The 23,086-nt window shown below is 44.9% G+C and overlaps 1 protein-coding gene across 1 annotated transcript in view; it reads left to right on the top strand.

Annotated features, from left to right (window-relative positions):
• LOC144669321 (uncharacterized) overlaps positions 1-23,086 on the top strand; it is a 140,331-nt gene that overhangs the window by 91,136 nt on the left and 26,109 nt on the right. Inside the window, exons 12-13 of the mRNA XM_078531681.1 lie at positions 17,735-17,812; positions 18,745-18,810. Coding sequence (XP_078387807.1) covers positions 17,735-17,812; positions 18,745-18,810 — 144 coding nt within the window. The remainder of the gene's footprint in view (positions 1-17,734; positions 17,813-18,744; positions 18,811-23,086) is intronic.

The following is a 23,086-nucleotide window of genomic DNA, read 5'->3' as shown; positions in this document are numbered from 1 at the left end:
TACTTCATAAAGTTTATAAAAGTGCATTTCATGACTGTTCAAAGTTGACATTTCATAAGGTGCAAAACCAAATCAGTTTCTTCCAATGTTGTGTGTTACTTATTACGTTTACCAACACGGTTAATATTTACGGTATTCATTGTATGTCAAACATACAGCCCGAGGGGTTCTACACAGTTTCCAGCCCCTCGGTGTCCTGTGGCTGAAAGGCCTTAGACCGTGACCTCTCCCCATTGCGCCTCTGTGGGCCCTGCCCCAACCTTTAGTGCGTCCCTCAGCACATAGTCCTGGACCTTGGAATGTGCCAGTCTGCAACACTCAGTAGAGGACAACTCTTTGCACTGGAAGACCAACAAGTTTCAGGCAGACCAAAGACCGAGTTGATTGTCTTTCCTTTGTTTCCCCATATCTCCTGCTTAACTAATTGCCAGTTTTCTTAGCATTTGTTTAAACCACTTTCTTTAGTTTTATGCACCACTTGTGTTGGTTGGGTTGCTTGATTGTATATGTGAAACCTCTGCTCTGTAGAGGCATGAACTGGCCTTTCATTGTACTAAAGACTTCTTTGAATACCTCCCAATTTTTTTTGTAGGTTGACCTGTTAATAGCTTGGCCTGATTCATTGTGTTTAGCTTACACTATATGTCTTTGAGGTCAGCCTTACTTAAGTTTAAAAATTTGGTTATTATGTGATCTTTCTCCTACTCAAACTCAATTTTCAAACAGGCCAGTGTTTATGGTGACTGTTTGCAAGATGTTCCCTTACTGTCAGATTATTAGTTAATTCTGGCCCATTACTTGTTACTAAGTCTAATAAAGACTGTTCCCTCCTTGACTCTAAAGGATATTGACCCCATTGTTAATCTGAAGGCAGCTTCAAAGCTGGGGTGGTGCAATTACAAGGGTGATAACCAGAAGTCAACTTAGTTGATCAGAATCAGTGATCGCAACTCATTTTGACTTCTGGGTTTTGCTGCATTGTTGGTGTGATGTGCATCCGCATAATACAATCTCAGCTGTATTTAAAGGGACAGTGCACTAATCGAAATGAAAGATGTCCTTGGGTGGACATCTTCTTCCTCCTTAGGCAGTCCTTTGGGATGGAGGATGACCTGCCTTCACTCCGATTTGATGGGTTCTGTTAAGTCCGATGCGTGACCTGCGGACTCTGCCCCGTGCAGGGCAGGTGGTGCGTGAAGGGTCGGGTAGATGAATTGTTGGGAGATTTGTGCGCATCCTCCGAAGCCTCGACTTCCCCTCTGCACGTTCCTGATGAAGCCTCTCGATACATTCGGTGCCTTCCCAAATGAACCTTCTCCATTTTGGCCGGTCACAAGCCAGGGACTCCCATGAGTTGCCGTTATGTTTGACCTCTTTCGGGATGCTTTGAGGACATCCCTAAAGCATTCCCATTGTGCTCCGGGGAGCCTCCTGCTGTGACCGAGTTCCAAATAGAGCCATTGCTTCAGGAGTCTGGTGTCAGGCTTATGAACGACATGTCCTGCCTGGATGAGCTGTTATTGAGTGATTAGCATCTCAATGCTGGGCAGATTGGTTTTGGAGAGGACGCTGCAGTAGGACCACCTTTCTTGCCATCGGATTTGGATGATCTTGCAGGGCCATTGCTGGTGGTGCTTCTCCAGTGCTTTGAAGTGCCGGGTGTAGGCTGTCCAAATCTCCGAAGCATATAGGAGCATGGGGGTCACTGCTGCCCAGTAAAGCTTGGCCAGAGTGCTGGGTTTGAGATTCTGGTCCTCAAATACTCTTTTCCTTAGTCTGCTGAAGGCTGAGCCAGCACATAGGAGACAACGATGAATTTCGTCATCTATGCCTGCCTTCATCGAGAGGAAGATCTCACCGTTGATCTTAATTGACGGGAGGAGGTGTTGTGCTGTGGGAACTGTTTGGAGAGGACCTTTGTTTTCCAGGTGTTTAGTGAAAGGTGCATTTTCTCATATCCTTCAGAGAAGGAGTCAACAATGACCAAGGGCAACACCCAGATTCAGTGATGCTTCACGGGAATTACTGCTGGGTGCAGTCAGGAGCAGGACATACTTCTTCCCAGCAATGGGAGGGAGAAAGCTGTGGACCTGACCAAGAAGGCGTGGTTAGACGTAGCCCAGAAGGTGAGCAGCAGGAGTGTCATCCTTCACTCCTGGATGCAGGAAGCAGTTGAAAGACCTAACCAGATGAGGAAAAGTGAGTATATACAGGGGGAGGTGATGGTGTAGTGGTATTGTCGCTAGACTAGTAATCCAGAGACCCAGGGTAATGCTCTGGGGACCTGGGTTCGAATCCCACCACAGCAGATAGTGGAATTTGAATTCAATGGATGATGATGACACTGACTGTTGTAAAAACCCATCTGGTTCTTAATGTCCTTAAGGGAAGGAAATCTGTAGATCTAGTCTACATGTGATCACAGACAGCAATGTGGTTGGCTCTTAAATGCTCTTTGAACAAGGGATGTTAATAAATAAAAATGTGCTGATTCAATTACATCCTGTTGTTTTACCACCGCCTTCCCTGGCTCCTCTGTCTTGCCAACCACCACATCACTCCTCACAGCCACTCAACTTTCAGCACCACCTCACCTTCACTTTTAAGCATTTCATCACCGCCCCATTGATCCAACCAGCATTGCTACTCATCCCAATCCTTATGCAATACAGTGTGACACATCTGTGGGGTTACCTGACCTCACTGTTTTTTTGTGGTAAAGAGCACAGAATGCCAGGGAGGGAGAGAGAGGAGTAGAGGTGGTCTGATACAAAGAGTTTGGCTCACAGACGCAGAGGAGGAAACCCTGGCGATTAGTGACACATCTGCGTTCCTCTCAGTTGGAGAAACAGGGAACTCACAGATAGATGGTGACAAAGTGACAAATATCCCTAGACACATCCGCTGACTTTATTTCATCGATTGAATGAGGGGAAGATTAAGTGTGGCAATTGTCAAGATTTTGACTTTAGTTGTGACAAATTTTATCCCTTTCTTTTGTCTCCTGGAACTTTGCATTAACTGCAAGTGTGGCTGGGCAAACAAGAGGACAATTCCTCCCAGGACCTCTTTCCCCCTGAGGCTGCAGGATTAGAGGATACCTCTTGCCATGCACCAGCGCAAATACTCGTACCTCAATGGGTTGACTTAAATAGTGAGAAAAAATAGAAAGCCTTATAATTAAATGGTATTTTCCACAACCACTGGACATCTCAAGTACTCTACAGCCAATGGAGTACTTTTTGAGGTGTAGTCACCATTGTAATGTAGTCAGATTGTGCTCAGCAAACTCCACAAACAGCAATGTGACAATGACCAGATAATCTGCCTTTTGTGATGTTAATTGAGGGATTAATATTGGCCAGGACACTGGGGAGAACTCCCCTGCTCTTACTCAAAATAGTGCCACAGGAGCTTTCACATCCACCCGAGCAGGCAGATAAGGTCTCAGTTTAACTTCTCATCCAACAGACAGCACCTTCAACCATGTAGCACTCACTCAGTACTGCGCTGGAGCCCTGGAGTTGGACTTGAACCCAGAACCTTGTAACTCAGAGACAAGAGTGCTACCTACTGAGCTCCAGCTCATTGGATGATTCACAGTTCCACAAGTGAGCATGAGTAGACATTGGTGGCAGGGACAGCTGTGGAGAGGACATACTAGGGGCACAATCCTCTCAAAACTCTGCTCAGCTGAACGCAGATGCTGAGCCACCCCCGGGGATTGTTGCTGAAATGCAGAATTCTAGAGAAGCATCAGCAACTTAGCCATTGTGCACACTGCCCACACTAGCAGAGAGGATGGAGGAGTCTAACTTACCTGGGAGTCGGAGGGGCGGCGGACCTGTGAGGAAGCAACCCAGATTGGGAGAGTATAAATAGGAGCCGAGGCTTGAGACCTACGCCACTTACCTGGGAGTCGGAGAAGCAGCGGGACCAGTCAGCTGTTCGGAACTGGCCCGCGCTGAGTTTGAAAGAATGAGAGAAAACAAATAGTGACATCACAGGAAAACCATAAGTACATTGGTTGGTAAGAAACTGCTGATAGGGACTGTTTTTAAATTGCCGTAAATTAGAAAAGTGGATTATTTTTAAAGAAGTTGACATATTTAGATTTAAGTGAGAAACACCAGGAATAAGGGAAAGTCAGGGCCAATGTAATAAAGTAATATAAATGAACCAAAGTAAAATAAAGTTAAGACATGGCAGGGCAGCTTGGTCGAATGGAATGTGTGTCCTGTAATACGTGGGAAGCCATAAGACCATAAGACATAGGAGCAGAAATTAGGCCCTTCGGCCCATCGAGTCTGCTCCACCATTCAATCATGGCTGATAAGTTTCTCAACCCCATTCTCCCCGTAAACTTTGATCCCCTTACCAATCAATCATGGACGCTACTGGTACCCTAGACAACCACATGTTGCAGGAAGTGCTGCCAGCTGCAGAACCTTGAGCTCCGGGTTTCAGAGCTCGAGCGGCAGCTGGAGTCACTGTGACATATCCGCGAGGCTGAGAGCTACGCGGATAGCACGTTCAGAGAGGTGGTCACACCGCATCTTAGGAGCCTGGAGGCAGAAAGGGAATGGGTGACCGCACCAGGCAGTCCAAGAGAACTAGGCAGGTAGTGCAGGAGTACCCTGGGGTCCTGCTCACAAATCGGTTTTCCATTTTGGAAGCTGGTGAGGGCGCTGGTTCCTCAGACGAGTGCAGCCAGAGACAAGTTTGTGGCACCACGAGCTGGTTGTACAGGAGGGGAGGAAGAAGAAAGGAAGAGCAATAGTGATAGGGGATTCATGAGTTTGGGGAACAGGCAGGAGCTTCTACAGCTGTAGACGTGACTCCAGGATGGTATGTTGCCTCCCTGGTGCCAGGGTCAAGGATATCAGTGAGCGGCTGCAGAACATTCTTCTGGGGAATGGTGATCAGCCAGAGGTCGTGGTCCACATTGATACCAATGACTTAGGTAGGAAGGAGGATGTGGTTCTGTGATCAGAATTTAGGGAGCTAGGTCAAAAATTAGCAAACAGGTCCTCAAATGTAGTAATCTCCGGATTACTCCCACTGTCGTGTGCCAGTGAGTACAGGAATAGGAGGATAAGGCAGATGAATGCATGGCTGGAAAGATGGTGCAGGAGGGAGGGCTTCAGATTCCTGGGACACTGGGACTGGCTCAGGGGGAGATGGCACCTGTACAAGCCGTATGGGTTGCATCTGAACAGAGCTGGGACTGAGTTCCTTGCAGGGCATTTTACTAGTGCTGTTGGGAGGGCTTTAAAGTAACTCGGTGGGGATGTGGGAGCCAGGAGAGAATATTGGAGAGGAATACCAGGGTGCACAAAATACTGGGAGAGACAAATAGCACTAATATAGAGAATAGTAAGTTCATCGGTGGAGTCAGAGTAAGGGAGAAAGTCATGAAGTCTAACTCAGGGTTACTGTGCATGTATGTGAATGCACAGAGTATAGTCAATAAGACAGGTGCAGATTGCCATGTGGAAATATGATGTTTTGGCGATAACAGAGACCTGGCTCAAGGAAAGGCAGAACTGGGTGTTAAATATTCCTGGGAACACGAAAAGATAGGAAAGGATGAAAAGGAGGAGGGGTGGCCGTATTGGCTAAGGAGAGGATTGCAGTGCTGGAGAAAGAGGATGTCCCAGGGCTTTCAAGGACAGAATCAATTTGGTTAGAGCTAAGGAACAAAAAGGGTGTAATTACATTGCTCGGTGTAGTTTATAGACCGCCAAATAATGAGAAGGACATAGAGGGACAAATCTGCAGGGAAATTACAGAGAGATGCAGCATTATAGAGTAGTTATAATGGATGACTTTAATTACCCGAATGGAGACTGGGCAGTGGTAGTGTAAAGGGCAGAGAGGGGCAAAGGTTCCTAGATTGTGTTCAGGAGAATTTTCTACAGCAGCATGTGTCCAATCTAACAAGAAAGGATGGACTATTGGATCTGGTTCTTGGAAATGGGCCCAAGTAGATCAAGCGTTAGTGGGGGAACATTTAGGAAACAGTGATCATTGTATCATAAGGTTTAGGATGACGGTAAAAAAGGACAATGTACAATCCAGATTAAGAATAATTAACTGGGGGAGAGCTGACTTTAATGGGGCAAGAACAGAGCCGGGCCGGATAGACTGGAACCAAAAGTTGGCAGGATAAACTAGCTGAACAATGGGCTACCTTTAAAGAACAAATGGTTTGGGCACAACCAAGGTATATTTTCTCATAAGGGAAAGGTTGGGCAAACAAACCCAGAGCTCCCTGGATGAAAAAGCAGATAGAAATTAAGATAATAGAAGAAAAAGTGTGCTTATGACAGGTGCCAGGTAGAAGAGGGGAGAGTGAAAAAGAAAATAGGAGAAGCAAAGAGGGATTATGAGAAAAAACTGGCAATCAACATAAAGGGGAATTCCAAAGTCTTCTCTGGGCCCACAAATAGTAAGAGGGTGGTAAAAGGAAGAGTAGGATCGATTAGGGACCAAAAAGGGGATTTACACATGGCAGGGGGCATGGCTGAGGTATTAAATTAATACTTTGCATATGTCTTTACCAAGGAAGCAGATGTTACCGAGGTCGCGGTGACAGAGGAGGAAACTCTGTCACTAGAAGGGTTGAAAATCGATAAGGAGGAAGTGTTGGATAAAGTGTCGGTACCTAAAGTTGACAAGGCACCGGGACCAGATGAGATGCATCCAGGGATATTGAAGAAAGTAAGAGAGGAAATTGCAGGGGCACTGGCCATAACTTTTCAGTCTTCCCTAGACTCAGGGGAGGTGCCAGAGGACTGGAGAATTGCAAACATTACACCCTTGTTCAAAAAAGGATGTAAGGATAAGCCCAGACATTACAAACCAGTCAGTTTAATGTCAGTGGTGGACAAGATTCTAGAAACAATGATTTGGGATAGAATTAACATGGAAAAATGTGGGTTCATTAGGAAGAGCCAGGAAGAGGAAGGATTTCTAAAGAGGAAATTGTGTTTAACTAACATGCTGGAGCTTTTTGAAGAAGTAACAGAGAGGGTTGATGAGGGTAATGCTGTTGGTGTGATGTACATGGACTTTCAAAAGGCATTTGATACAGTGCCACACAACAGACTTGTGAGAAAAGTAATAGGTCACTGAACAAAAGGGACAGTAACAACGTGGGTACAAAATTGACGGAGTAATAGGAAACAGAGGGTAACGGTCAACTGATATTTTTCAGGCTGGAGGAAGGTTTGTAGTGGAGTTCCCCACTAGGGGAACTAAGGGGTTGGTATTGGAACCCTTGCTTTTCCTGATACATATTAATGATCTAGATCCTGATGTGCAGGGGACAATTTCAAAGTTTGCGGATGATATGAAGCTTGGGAGTGCTGTGAAGGAGGACGGTGTGGAACTTCAAGGGGACGTAGACAAGTTGGTGGAGTGGACAGCTAGGTGGCAGATGAAGTTCAATGTGGAGAAGTGTGAGGTGATGCATTTTGGTAGGAAGAACATGGAGAGACAATGTAAAATAAGGGGTACAATTCTTAAGAGGGTGCAGGAGCAGAGGGACCTGGGTGTATATGTGCATAGATCATTGAAGGTGGCAGTATAGGTGGAGAGAGCAGTTAAACAAGCATATAGCATCCTGGGCCTTATTAATAGGGGCTTAGAGTACAAGAGCAGGGAGGTTATGCTGAATTTATATAAAACACTTGTTAGACCTCAGCTGGAATATTGTGTACAGTTCTAGGCACAACATTATGGGAAGGCTGTGAACACATTGGAGAGGGTGCGGAAGAGGTTTACAAGAATGGTTCCAGGGATGAGAAACTTCAGCTATGTGGGTAGATTGGAGAGGTTGGACTGTTCTCCTTGGAGAGGAGAAGGCTAAGAGGAGATTCGATGGAGATGTTCAAAATCATGAAGGGGCTGGACAGAGTAGATAGGGAGAAACTGTTCCCACTTGTTAAAGGATCAAGGAGAGGGCACAGATTTAAAGTGATTTGCAAAAGAAGCAAATGTAACTTGAGAAAAAACTTTTTCACACAGCGAGTGGTTCGAGTATGGAATGCACAGCCTGGAAGTGTGGTGGAGGCAGGTTCAATCGAGGCATTCAAGAGGACATTAGATAATTATTTGAATAGAAACAATGTGCAAGGGTATGGGGAGAAGGCAGGAGAATGGCGCTAAGTCATAATGCTCATTCGGAGAGCTGGTGCAGACATGATGGGCTGAGTGGCCTCCTGCACCATAACATTCTGTGATTCTTTAATTTTGTGAATTGATTGGGTAGCGCAGGGAATTGTGAGGGTTCTTCTCCATGGAGCTTCAAGCATGGCGTTCAGATGAATCTATGTGAGCCATGACCATGACTGTGATGGTAGAGATGTCTGACACCTTAAACAAGATGACCAGATCTCTTATGGCCTTGCAATGCATCATTCATGTTCACCAGTCAGGTTTACAGCAGAGTGATAGGAATGATGTGGCGTTGGCCCAGAGAGAGATAATGACAAAAGAGGACATAGAAGCGGGATGCAACTCAAAACACTCCCATATCTCACCCGTTAACCCCACCCCCGCCCCACCACCATTCGCCAGTACCCGACATGCTGCAGCTGCATCATTGGTGGGAACCTCAAGGGCTCCAGAACCTAGAGAATAATGGCCCAAAGCATCTGAGCAGTCGGAGTGTGGATCTAAGCAGCCTGCTGCTACCTCTGCTGAAACCACCAGGCTTGTACCGAATAGAAAAAGAAGGAAGTGTAAATTCAAGAAAGTGTAATTCACCAAGGGGTATACACCTGGATGTTTGACAAGATGTAACATGGTTAAGTTTCCTTTGTTTAATCATGCCACATCAAAATGTATTGATCAGCAGCACCCCCATATTTTCCCCATTATTGCATCCCAAGTGCCGACTCTCCCTTTCATGATGAATGTCAGTACACACGGGGACCCATTGGGTGATGTATAATGGGGGTTGAAGGAGCGTTTAGTGTGAAGGGGTGGGAGATGTTGGGGTCGGCTCTGGTTGGAGGAGGGGACCTCAGGATATCATTTTCTGTGTTCTACTCGAGCTGAATTGTTACATCGTTAGGGCTTCACTGGAATCCTGGTCAGCAATGTCTATGGCCTGATCTTCACCCTCCCCCTGCTCCTCTTCCTTCAGCGTTCACCTCATCTGAAGATGAGCGATAGGCCACTTTGTCCTCCTGCATCTAAAATGCTCTCTGCTCTGTAATATTGTGTAGAATGCAGTTCACGGCTATCATTCTGCTGGTGAACACGAAAGGACTCCGGACCTATCCGTGCACCTGAAGTATATCTTCAACATTCACTGATACAGCTGTTGGTCATGTGGTTCTCGCCTCCTGCGCCTCATTGGTGTGGTCCCTCACAAGTTGGAAGGTGGTGTCCCTTGTCTCTAACAAGCTGGCCTCAAGTCCTCTTCCTGGAATGAAACGGTCTGGAATTTTGAACTGTCTCAGTGTGAAAGCAAGATAGCAGCTTCCAGGGAATCCAGTGCAAACCTGAATCAACCTCTTCTTGTGGTTGTGTATAAGTTGCACACTGATGTACGAGTATCCTTGCTGTTTATAAAGACTCCAAGTGGCTGGGATTTTACAGACTCCCCCGCCACTGGTACGGGATGGGGGTGGGGGGGGTTTGGGGGAGCACTTAAAATAGGGCAGCACAGAAACGGTGCCATTCCCGGCATCTACCTGTCTGCCCCCTGCCCCACTGCAGTTTTACCAGTGGTGGGAGATGTGTTTTTTAGATAAACTCCTAAGCCTGGTTGAGAAGAAGACACTGAGCCTAGGATGCTTTTGGTGGAGACTGTTTATAGCAGAGCTTTCATCTCCACTCTAACACAATCTCACCCAGTGCTGGCTGAATCTTCTTTATATACACATTTGAGTATAATTGACTAATCAATACCCAACACCCGTTAACCTTATTACCATAAACTACTGGGTATTTATCATCCATCAACAGAACCTGTTAGATAATAACAGTGTTGGGACACCACTTGAGTCCTTGAGCCAATTGAGCCCTTAAATGGCCAGTTAATGTCACTTAAGGGCCCCCTCCTGCAGCCACTGGGATTTTACCTTGCGGCGGGGGGGAGGGGGAAAGGCTGGCGCCAAGTGTCAGCCCAGCCAGAAAAACCTGGCAGACTGGTGGCTGGGCAAGGAGGGGTGCTGCCTGTTCTTTGAGTCACCCTGTGCCAATTGGAGGGCTCCCCAGGTTATACCTCACCCCCCCCACATTTCCCCTACCCCCCTGCCTTGTCCACCCTCAAACCCCGGCCAGTCTCGAAGGCACCGGCAAAACTGTGTACTTACCTCGCAGTCTGGCAGCATTGCAGCACACTTCCCTCGTGGGCTCGCTGCAGTCCCAGGAGTGGCCACTGCTCCTGGTGGCGCTACTGGGACTGGAGAGCTACCGGCCATTTAAAAACTCCCAATTCACATCTAATTGTATCAATAATGACCTGCCCACTCGCAATACTTAAACCCCTGACTTTGGCGAGTGATTGATTTTCAGGCATTCGGACAAGATTGTGTCAGGTTGCTGACGCGATCAGAGTATCCTTAACTTTAAGTCTCTCACCCATCGCCAACCCATCTGATCTTGGCCGTTAAAATTCCCCCCTTTCGGCCCTGTTATGAATTCAGAGATTTTGTTTTGGGGAGTGGGGGGATGGGGGAGGATATGCTATTGGCTGGGGAGCCCGGAGGTATGCTCAGTGTGTCTGCCTGCCACCTTGCTGTTGTTTTATTTTTGGTGTCGATTGTGTGACACCGGGTGTGGCGTGGATCCAAACGCCACAATCTCAACTCCGGCACTTAATGGGCCAATCCAAAGAGGGAATTTGGTGAAGATTGGAGTTGGAAGCAGGAGCAGACAAGTTATAACCAAGGACTCAGGAGGCTGTGCCCGTTTCAATGCCTTGATGTGCCGCTGGGGACTGTGAGGAGTTGAGAGGGATTCTCTTCCCCCAGCAATGAGAGGCAGAAACCTGCTGCTGCCATAAAGAAGACATGGCGGAGGTGGTCCAGGAGGTCAGCAGCAAGGAGCATTGTGCCACGCTCCTGGATTCAGGCTAGGAAACGACTTAATGACCCAACCAGGTCAGGGAAGGTAAGACCAGCTGGACATTCATCCACATCTTGTGCACATTATGTCAGTTGCTCATGATTGTCACAAGTGTACAGTCGATGATGCCGTGCATCCGTGCGAGGGAAGCTCAAACAGCCACTCGTTCTTTCTGGCCTCATCGCAGGGCAACTTCTGGTAGGTCCTGGCAAACAAGCCATCAGTCCCTTGCCCTTGCGCATTTGTGGAACGCCATCTGTGAGATCCCAGATATGTCAGGAAGCAAAAGCGTCAAAGGCCATGGTCACGTGGACCAGCCACCAGTAACGCATGGCCATGAGGTCTAGCTGGAAGCAGGTCATCTTCTTGAAGGCTGTGGATATCTGTTTCCACCTGACCTGACAACCTGAGCCTCCTGAGTCGCTGTTGTTCAAGGAAGCTCAGCATCTGCCAGTAGAGCCTGCATCGGAGGGAGTACCCCCTGAATGGCACTGCCATCTCGGCTGCTCCCTTCTCTGCCAACCAGCTGCGGGCCTGAACAGCAGCCGGCTGCCGCTGGTACCAATCATATTGACCCTTGTCCGGGATTCAATGTAAGGCAACGAATGTTCTACCCATCCTGATTTGATTCAGAAAACTTGCCAGAGCGTAGAAGGTAAACTCTCAGCAAAAGCCCTGTGAACAAACTAGTTCCCACTCATAGGTAATAAAGTAGCTGATAATATTCTATTTATTGTAATATTTATATGAGTTTTAAACAGCCCTCCTCAATCGACATTCTTCTGGCAATCTCCACCTATCACTGGCCCTCTATCCAGCTCTACCTGTCCCACCCACCCCCCTCCCCGCCTTAAACCAGCTTATATTTCACCTCTTTTCTATTTTTACTTAGTTCTGTTGAAGGGTCATTCAGACTCGAAACGTTAACTATGTTCCTCTCCGCAGATGCTGTCAGACCCGCTGAGTTTTTCCAGGCATTTTTATTTTTGTTTTGGATTTCCAGCATCCGCAGTTTTTTTGCTTTTAACCATTATATTCTCGCCTTGTTTGCACTGGCAGGAGGTTCAGGAAATTCGTGGATGCGATGTTAAATTTAAAATGGTGTTGAAGAACTGTTCCAATGGAGGCCATGTGCAGTCCAATATGCTCAAATGTGGAAGTTGGCTTCCTGATGAACTTGTGGTTTTGGCAATTTTAACCAACCAAAGACTCACGACCCTCTGAGAGAAAAATTTTTTCCTCATCTCTGTCTTAAATGAGTGACCTCTTATTTTTAAACCGTGACCCCTAGTTCTAAATTCTCCCACAAGAGGAAACATCCTCTCCACATCCACCCTGTCAACACCCCTCAGAATCTTAAAGGTTTCTAACAAGCCGCTTCTCACTCTTCTAAACTCTAGCGGATACAGCCTAGTCTGTCCAACCTTTCCTCATAAGACAACCCACCCATTCCACATATTAGTCTGGTAAACCTTCTCTGAACTGCTTCCAACGCACTTACATCCTTCCTTAAGTAAGGAGACCAATTCTGTACACAGTACTCCAGATGTGGTCCCATGAGTGCCCTGTACAACTGAAGCATAACCTCCCTACTTTTGTATTCAATTCCCTCACAATAAATTATAATATTCTATTAGTTTCCCTAATTACTTGCTGTACCTGCATACTAGCCTTTTGTATTCATGCACTAGGACACCCAGATCCCTCTGAATCTCAGAGCTCTGCAGTCTCTCACCATTTAGATAATATGCTTTTTTATTCTTCCTGCCAAAATGGACAATTTCACATTTGCCTGCATTATACTCCAGTTGCCAGATCTTTGCCCACTCACTTAACCTATCATGTCCTTTTGCAGCATCCTTATGTTCTCCTCACAATTTACTTCCCTATCTATCTTTGCGTCATCAACACATTTAGCAACCATACCTTTGGTACCTTCACAAGTCATTTAAGTAAATTGTAAACAGTTGAGGTCCCAGCACTGATCCCTGTGGCACACCACTCGTTACATCCTGCCAACCTGAAAAAGACCCATTTATGTCAACTCTCTGTTTCCTGTTAGCCAGCCAATCTTCTATCCATGTTATGTTACCCCCTATACCATGAGTTTTTATTTTTCACGCCTTGGGGCACCTTATCAAATGCCTTCTGGAAATCTAAGTACAGTACATCCACCAGTTCCCCTTTATCCACAGCATTTGTAACTCCTTCAAAGTGCTTCAGTAAATTAGTTAAACATGATTTCCTTTTTACAGAACCATGTTGACTCTGCCTGATTGCCTTGATTTTTTCTAAGTGCCCTGCTATAAAATCTTTAATAATAGCTTCTAACATTTTCCCTATGACAGATGTTAAGCTAACTGGCCTATAGTTTCCTGCTTTCTGTCTCCCTCCCTTTTTGAATAGAGGAGTTACATTTGCTATTTTCCAATCTAATGGAACCATCTCTGAATATAGGGAATTTTGGAAAATTAAAACCAACACGTCAACTATCTCACTAGCCACTTCTTTCAAGACCTTAAGGTGAAATCCATCTGGACCTGGGGATTTGTCAGCCCGCAGCCTCAACAATTTGCTCAATACCACTTCCCTGGTGATTGTAATTTTCCCGAGTTCCTCCCTTCCATTTCCTGATTTACAGCTATTCCCGGGATGTTACTTGTATTTTCTATAGTGAAGACCGAAGCAAAATACCTGTTTAATTAATCTGCCATCTCCCTACTTTCCATTATTCCCCAGACTCACTTTCTATAGGACCAACGCTCACTTTGTTAACACTATTCTTTTTTAAATATCTATAGAAACTCTCACTATCCATCTATATATTTTCAGCCAGCTTCCTCTTGTACTCTTAATTTTTCTCTCCTTAATCATTTTGTCATTCTTTGCTGTCCTTTATATTCTGTCCAATCTTCTGACATGCCACTGTCTTTGCATAATTATATGCTTTTTCTTTAAGTTTGATATTGTCTTTAACTTTTTTAGTTAACTGTGAATGGTGGGGCCTCTCCTTGGAATTTTTCTTTCTCATTGGAATGTATCTATTTTGCGTATTCTGAAATATCCTTTTAAATGTCTGTCACTGCATCTATATTGACCTATCCCTTAACCTCACTTGCCAGCTCACTTTAGCTAGCTCTGTTTTCATGCCCTCATATTTGCCCTTATTTAAGTTTAAAATACTAGTCTTGGACCCACTCAATTCTCCCTCAAACTGAATGTAAAATTTAATATTATGATAGCTGCTACCTTGGGAAGCCTTCACTAAGAGGTTATCAATTAATCCTATCTTGTTGCTCAATACCAGGTCTAGTATAGCCTGCTCTCTGGTTGGCTCCAGAACGTGCTGTTCTAAGAAACTACTCCGAAAATATTCTGTGAACTCCTCATCTACGCTACCTTTGCCCATCTGATTTTTCCAGTCTATATGTAGATTAAAATCTCCCATGATTATTGCTGTACCTTTATGACAAGCTCCCATTAGGTCTGTCCTACCATGTAGTTACAATTAGGGGGCCTGTGCACTATTCCCACAAGTGACTTCTTGCTTTTAACATTTCTCATCTCAACCCAAACCACTTCTACATCCTGGTTTCCTGAACTTAGGTCATCCCCCTCTATTGTGCTAATACCATCATTAAATAACAGAGCCACCCCTCCACCTTTTCCTAACTCCCTGTCCTCCCTAAATGTTATACACCCTTCGATATTCAGGTCCCAATCTATGTCATCCTGTAGCCATGCCTCTGTAATGGCTATCAGATTACACTTATTTATTTCTATTTGCACTATCAGTTCATCTGTTTTGTTCCAAATGCTAAGTGCATTCATATATAGAGCCTTTAGTTTTGTCCTTTTATTATTTTTGTAAGGTCCAGCTTTATCTGCTGATTTACTCATAGATCTTTACTCTCTGTCCCTTCCTGTCACAGCCTGTTTATCATTTCCCATATTAGTACCTTTCTCTCTTGTCTTGTCTCTTCTCTTTGGTTTACCACATCTTCCCAAAGTTGATCCCTTGCCCCTACTATTTAGTTTAAAACCCTCTCTACTTCACTAATTATGCAGCTTGCTAGAATACCAGCCTAGCATGGTTCAGGTGTAGACTGTCCCAATGGTACAGCCCCCACTTTCACCAGTACTGGTGCCAGTGCCCCATGAACCAGAACCCACTTCTCCCACACCTGTCATTCATTTCTCTAATCTGATTTGTCCTATGCCAATTTGCATGTGGCTCAGGTAATAATCCAGAGATTATGACCTTTGAGGTTCTGCTTCTTAATTTGGTGCCTAGATCCTCATACTGACTATGCTGAACCTCTTTCTTCATCCTGTCGATGTTATTGGTACCAACTTGGACCTCGACAACTGGATTCTCCCCCTCCCATTGAAAGTTCCTCTCCAGCTCTGAGCAAATACTCTGAACCTTGGCACTAGGCAGGCAACGTAGCCACTTGGACTCTTGCTCTTTTACAGTGTCAACTCTCCTCACTAAACTGGCCCCTACTACCACTACATTCCCTTTTGCTCCCCACATTTAAATGGCTTCCTGTACCATGGTGCCATGGTCAGTCAGCTCATCCACCCTGCAGCCCCCACTCTCATCCAAACAAGCTGAAAGAACCTTGGACCTGTTGGACAATTGCAGAGGCTGACACTCCTGCACTCCTGTCCTCTGCTGCAGTCTCATCCGCCTGCCCCCAATCACCTTCCAGATCAGAAGCTCCTACCCTGACAGGTGTGACCAGCTCAGCCTCCAGCTCAGTGACCCTGAGCGGAAGTTCCTCAAGCTGCAGAGACTCACTGCAGACATGTTTGCTCTGGATAACGCTGGGTATCCAGGAGTTCCTACATGGCGCAGCCACCACATAGCATCTGTCCTGCCATTCTTGTGTTTTAGTTAATTACTTAATAACTTTGTTTAATTATTTATTTTCTTTTAAGTACTTTATTAATCTTACCACAAATTCCCGTACTATTTTAAATCTTTGGAATATAATAGACCTTAACCACTCACCAGATATATAACAGATATTCACCAAACAGCTGGCTTCTTCGCCTGTAGTAGAGCAAGAACCAAATCCTACAGGGTGAAAAAGTTAGAAAAAGCAAAGGAATACCTCCATCCCCTTCTCACTGAACTCCCTCAACTCACCAAACTCTTAGCACTTTGTTGAAGCTGCACTCCAATGCAAGGTTGCACTGAGAACCAAGTGGGAACGGAAGAAGGTGGTTCTGGAATAGAGAGCTATTAGACCATGGGATACTTCACCACAATTGACCATTGAGCCTGAGACTAAGTCATGATTTAAAAGGGAATGGGATAGATATTTACAAAGGAAAATCTAAAAAATAGTTGGGGGGGTGTGGAATGGGGTTATAGGAGCGAGAGCAGCCTTGTTACAGTTTGTAATTCTATGGAAATATTCCATTATCAAGTTCGAACTCAGGGCTTAATGTCAAAATGTTGGTGCTAAAAATTCCTTTCAGGAATGAAATTAGAAATCACCTCTGCATGCAAAGGTTGGTTGTTTTTTGGAGCTGTATTCCACAAATGGCAATTGATGCAAAATGAACTGTTAATTTTAAACCTGTTATTGATAAATTTTTGTTCTCCAAAGGTATTAAGAGATATGGGGCTAAGGTGGGCATATGGAGTTCGGTCACAGAAAGGCCATGATCTTATTGAATGCGGGAACCTGCTCAGGGGGATAAATGTCGTCCATGTTCCTATGACCCGATATTCCTTTCTCACAGCCTTCTCAACTTGTCCCAGAGATTCAAACGTTTGTGTTTGTGAACCCTCGGGTCTCTCTGTTCCTGCACCCCCTTTAGAATTGTTCCTTCCAAAATGAATCACTTCCTCAATTCTCTGCGTTGAGTTTCTTCTGCCCATTTCACCAGCAGCGCCTTAACATCCTCCTCGCTGTGCACTATATTTCCATGCTTTATGCCACCTGAAACTTTGAAATTGTGCCCTCCGCACCCAATTCCAGGTCATTGATACATATCAATGTTCTAATACAGACTCTGGGAAACACCGCTGTACACCTCCCTCCATTCAGGGAGACAGCCGATCAACACTACCCTCTGGCTGTCTGTTCCTCAACCAAACTCATATCGACAGTGTCCCTGCTCCATTAATCCCATGAACCTCAAATCTTGCTAACAGCTCTATTATGCGGCACTTCATCTTTGGAAGTCCATGTACATGACATCGACCACGGAATATTCCTCGGCTCTCCTTTAGTATCAGTGCGAGGTTAAAATTGGATACATTACGACTCTCAACATTAGGTCCCAAACCATTTCCTAGTGAAACAAGCAGGATCCAGCTCTGCCTCCTGAGATTTCGAACGGTCGCTCTGTGTGGGCCACGCTGCGTACTGGACCCGCTCCATCGCAAAATTGCCACTTATCTCTCAGTTTGATGGACAAAACTAAACCGCTATCACCGTTTATATAAATTGAGAATCCTAGCTTTAGGAGGAAGTGTCTTTGAGGGAACAAACAAGGATGAGGTCAGCCAAGAAAATGTCATCAGTCAACATAAAGCTTGGGTTTTAAAAGCTAGAGGTGGTGAAGCTGGAGAAAGGTAGGGTTGAGATTCTGGAATTTTATTGTGTAACCCTGACACTCTTTCCTTTAGATTGGTGGAAAATTTTCCTTAAAGGAGGAATCGAAGACCTACACAGGATATCTTCGATCCTCCCCTAAAAATGACAAGGTCAGTAATTTCATTCCAAAGAATGTGAGTCCGGTTTGAGTGAGGCTGCTCGGGGTGGGGTGATGTGAGGAAACACTTCTTCATACAAAGTGTAGAGGAAATCTGTGCCCCAGGAACACAATTGAGGCGAGGAGTCAATTGAGAATCTCCAAACTGAGATGGGTAGATTTTTGTTGGTCAAGGGCATTAAGGGTAAATGATCCAATGTGGAGTTAAGATTCAGATCTATGATCGATTTGAATGGCAGAACAGTCTTGACGGGCTGAATGGTCTCCTCTTGTTCCTATATTCCTACTTTTGAACCAATGGGAAGGCATGAGAACTGCTAATCAATTGGCTGTGGAGGCTCTTCACCGTTGGTCCATATTTACATCAGCACCACTCCAATCTTCACAAGAACAAATTTTCAGAATTAGACAAAAGGATTTGAAGCAGTTTAAGATATTAGGCATAAGAACAGGATGCAGCTGGAGAGCTGTAAATTGAACATGGCTGGCTACACTGTGAACACAACAGGGAAGTTGCAAATTCTCCATCTCCAGCAATTGATGGTTGCCTCTGTATTGAAGAGATAGAGTTTCAGTTCCCTCAGTACCACACCAGAGTGTCGGCCTTGATTATGGGTTCTAGTCTCTGGCTGGAACCCACAACATCCTAACCCAGAGGAGGGTGCTACAAATAGAGCCACGGCTGTGCTATCGAGTCCCAGGTGTTAACACTGTCTGGTACAGAGTCTAAAGAGTGAGAAATTGTGTATCAGTATTATAATAGCTGCTGTTGGGGTGACTTATCAGATGAAGGCACACATCCCGCTATTCCTGGTTGGTGATAAGTTGAAAGGCCTCCATGTAACAACACCGCCATTCTTAAGTTTGACAGATAAGTATACTCGATCCTGTTCATTGTATAGACCTGGTGCTGTTTTTTCCCAGGCAGGCGGAAGCTACTCAAAAGACGACTCATGCTCTTACACCGGATATCTGCAGTCTGCTCCCAAGGTCAGTATTTGCGTGTTAAGTGGTGGTGGTGTGTTAAAGTTCACTCAAGGAGTCCGAGTTGCTGTGGCAACATGTACTTGTCCATTCATGTTGTAGCCTGGAGCTGTGGATAGCGATGGTCGAGGCTCCAATGTTCTTCCCATCACATGGCTGACCAGGAATCTCTCCCGCTGTCACCCTCTGCCGTTGGCGTGTGTTGGAAGAGTTTGCGGGTTGGTACTCAAACCTGTTTGGCCGCGTTATGAACGCACCTTCCTTGGCCATTAGGTCCTGGGGTGGGAATCGAATCTGGAGCTTCTGGCTCAGAGGTAAGGACGCTGCCCACTGCACCATGTTAAGTACACAAGTCCTATTTAAACAATAGGGAGACATGAAAGCTCCCATTCATAAGCTGTTATAGCCTACAGCTAGCTCCTCCGTGAGTGTTATTACCATTCACTATATAACCAAAAATGTCGCTACTGCTGCCCCACTAATGCAAACTCAGCATTGGTCGAGGTGGAGCAACTCCAGGGAACCACTCCAGATGCAAGCCACCTGTTTGCTGCTTTGTTAGTCACCCCAGTTTATATGCGTAATGGAAATGATTTTCAGTTACTAATATAGAAAATGACTCTTTAAACTATTTCCCCATATCTGCAGACTCTCCTTTAGTGGGAATATCAAATTCAGAGCCTCATCACAGAGTCACAGAATTGTTATGGTGTAGAAGGAGGCCATTCGGCCCATCGTGTCTGCATCAGCTCTCTGAGCATTTTAACTTAGTGCCAATCTCCTGCCTTTTCCCTGTAACCCTGCACATTGTTTCTGTTTAAATAATCATCCCATGCCCTCCTGGATCCCTCAATTGAACCCGTCTCCTCCACATTTCCAGGCAGTGCATTCCAACTACTCGCTGTGTGAAAAAGTTTTTTCTCACCTCGCTTTTGTTTCTTTTGCAAAACATTTTAAAACTGGTTCTGCTCTCCTGGTTCTCAATCCATTTACGAGCGGGAGTAGTTTCTCTCTATCTACTCTGTCCAGACCCCTCATGATTTTGAAAAAGTCTCCTCTCAGCCTTCTCTTCAAGGAAAACAGTCTCAACGTCTCCAATCTTTCCTCATAACTGAAGTGTTTCATCCCTGGAACCATTCTCGTAAACCTCTTCTGCACTCTCTCCAAAGCGTTCACATCCTTCCTATAATGTGGCACCCAGAACTGTACACAATACTCCAGCTGAGGTCTAACCAGTGTCTTATATAAATTCAGCATAACCTCCCTGCTCTTGTACTCTATCCCCTATTAATGAACCCTAGAATATTGTATGATTTAGAAACAGCTCTCTTTATCCACCTTTAATGACTTCTGTACATATACACCCAGGCAGGTCTCTCTGCTCCTGCATGCCCTTTAGAATAGTACCCTTTATTTTATACTGTCTCTCTGTGTTCTTTGTATCAAAGTGTATCACCTCACACTTCTCCGCATTGAACTTCATCTGCCAGCTATCTGCCCACTCCACCAATGTGTCGATGTCCTTTTGAAGTTCTACACCATCCTCCTCACAGTTTACAATTCTCCCAAGTTTTGTGTCACCCACAAACTTTGAAATTGTCCCCTGCACACCAAGCTCTACATCATTAATATATATCAGGAAAAGCAAGAGTCCCAATACCGACCCCTGGGGAACTCCACTACAAACCTTCTTTCAGTCCAAAAAATACCCTTTAACCATTACTCTCTGTTTTCCATCCCTCAGCTAATTTTGTATCCATGTTGCTACTGTTTTTTTATTCCATGATCTATAACTTTCCTCACAAGTCTGTTGTGTGGCACTGCCTTTTGGAAGTCCATATAAATATTCAATAAGATCATGGCTGATCTGCCCAGGCCTCAGCTCCTCTTTCGTGCCAGCTCCTCATAGCCCTCAACTCCCCGACATTTCAAAAATCTATCTACCTCCTCTTTAAATACTTTCAGTGATCTAGCCTCTACAATTCTCTGGGGTAGAGAAGTCCAGACATTCACTACCCTCTGAGAGAAGAAATTCCTTCACATCTCAGCTTTAAATGAGAGTCCCCTTATTCTGTAACTATGTTCCCTGGTTCAAGATTCCCCCACTAGTGGGAACATCTTCTTAACATCTACCCTGTCAAGCCCCCTCAGAATCTTGTACGTTTCACCCCTCATTCTTCTAAACTCCAATGAATAAAGGCCTAACCTGTTTAGCCGTTCTTGATAAGTCAATCCCTTCATCCCAGGAATCAGCCTAGTGAATCTCTTTTGAACTGCATCCAATGCCAGCATATCCTTTCTTAAATACAGGGACCAAAACTGTACCCAGTACTCCAGGTGCAGCCTCACCAACACCCTGTACAGCTGTAACAAGACTTCCTTATTTTTAAACTCCAACCCCCTAGCAATACAGGCCAAAATTCCATTCTTATTTACTTGCTGCACCTGCATACTAACTTTTTGTGTTTCATGCACAAGAACACCCAGATCCCTCTGTGCTGCGCTATTCTGGAGTCTCTCTCCATTTAAATAATAGTCTGCCTTTTGATTTTTCCTACCAAAGTGCATGACCTCACACTTTCCTACATTAAACTCCCTCTGCTAAGTATTTGCCCACCCACTCAACCTGTCTATATCCCCTTGCAGATTCCTCATGTCCTCATCACAACATGCCCTCCCACCTATTGTTGTGTCGTCAGGACTGATGTGCCCTAGGACTGATCCTTGTGGCACTCCATTAGTTACATCTTTCCAACCTGAAAAAGACCCATTAATCCCAACTCTCTGTCTTCTGTGTGTTAAACAATCCTCAATCCATGTTAATACATTACCTCAATATCGTGAGCTCCTATCTTGTGCCTTTTATGTGGCACCTTATCGAATGCCTTCTGGAAATCCAAATACACGACATCTATCAGTTCCCCTTTATCAACTCTGCCTGTTATATCCTCAAAGAACTCTAGCAAACTTATCAAACATGATTTCCCTTTCACAAAACCATGTTGACTCTGTTTGATTGTGTTAAACTTTTCTAAATGTCCTGCTATTTCTTGCTTAATAATGGACTCTAGCACTTTCCCAATGACAGATCTTTAGGCTGACTGGTCTATAGTTTCCTGCTTTTTGTCTCCCTCCTTTCTTGAACAGGGGTGTCACATTAGCAGTTTTCCAATCCGCTGGGACCCTCCCGGAATCCAGTGGGTTCTGGGATATTTCGGCCAATGCCTCCACTATCTCTGCAGCCACTTCCTTTAAAACCCTTGGATGCAGGCCATCAGGTCCTGGCGATTTGTCTGCCTTTAGTCCCATTAGTTTGTCAAATACTTTGTCCCTTGTGATAGAGACTGTTACAAGGTTTTTCCTCCCATTAGCTCCTTGCTTATCTGAAATCTTTGGGATGTTTATACTGTCCTCCGCCGTGAAGACTGATGCAAAATATTGGTTTAAATTATCTGCCATTTCCTTGTTCCCCGTTATCAATTCTCCAGTTGCATCCTCCAAGGGTCCCACACTCACTTTAGCTACTCTCTTTTTATATACCCGTAGAAGCTCTCACTGTTTGTTTTTATATTTCTTGCCAACTTACTTTCATAATCAGTTTTCTCCCTCTTTATTAGCTTTTCAGTCATCCAATGCTGGTTCCTAAAAAAAATTCCCAATCCTCTGGCCTATCACTAGTTTTCACTGCTTTGTATGCCTTAGTTTTTGATTGGATACTCTCCTTGATCACCTTTGTTAACCACGGGCAGCTATCCTTCTCATCGAGTCCTTCTTTTTGACCAAGATAAATTTTTGCTGAGCGTTATGAAATATCTGCTTAAATATCTGCCACTGCTTATCCACTGACCTTCCCCTTAGTCTATTTCCCCAGCCCGCTTTAGACAACTCTTTCTGCATACCTCTGTAATTGCCCTTATTTAAGTTGAAGACACTGTTTGAGACCCGAGTTGCTCACCCTCAAACTGAATTTGAAATTCTACCATGTTGTGATCGCTATCCCCAGAGGATTCTTAACTACGATATCCCTTATTAAACCCACATCATTACACATTAGCAGATCTAAAATAGCCTGTTCCCGGCTCTTGGGAAACAATCCCTGATGCACTCTACAAATTCGTCTTCCATGTTACCCCTGCCAATCTGATTTGTCCAGTCAATATGCAGATTAAAATCATCCATGACAATTGTAGCACCCTACATGCCTAAATTATTTCCTGATTTATACTTTGTCCTGTGGTGAGGCAACTCTTCGGGGGCAATGACTCCTACCCATGACTTCTTC

Source organism: Cetorhinus maximus, chromosome 29 (assembly GCF_964194155.1).
Source record: "Cetorhinus maximus chromosome 29, sCetMax3.hap1.1, whole genome shotgun sequence".
Lineage (NCBI taxonomy): Eukaryota > Metazoa > Chordata > Chondrichthyes > Lamniformes > Cetorhinidae > Cetorhinus > Cetorhinus maximus.
This window is presented reverse-complemented; position numbering and strand designations above follow the sequence as displayed.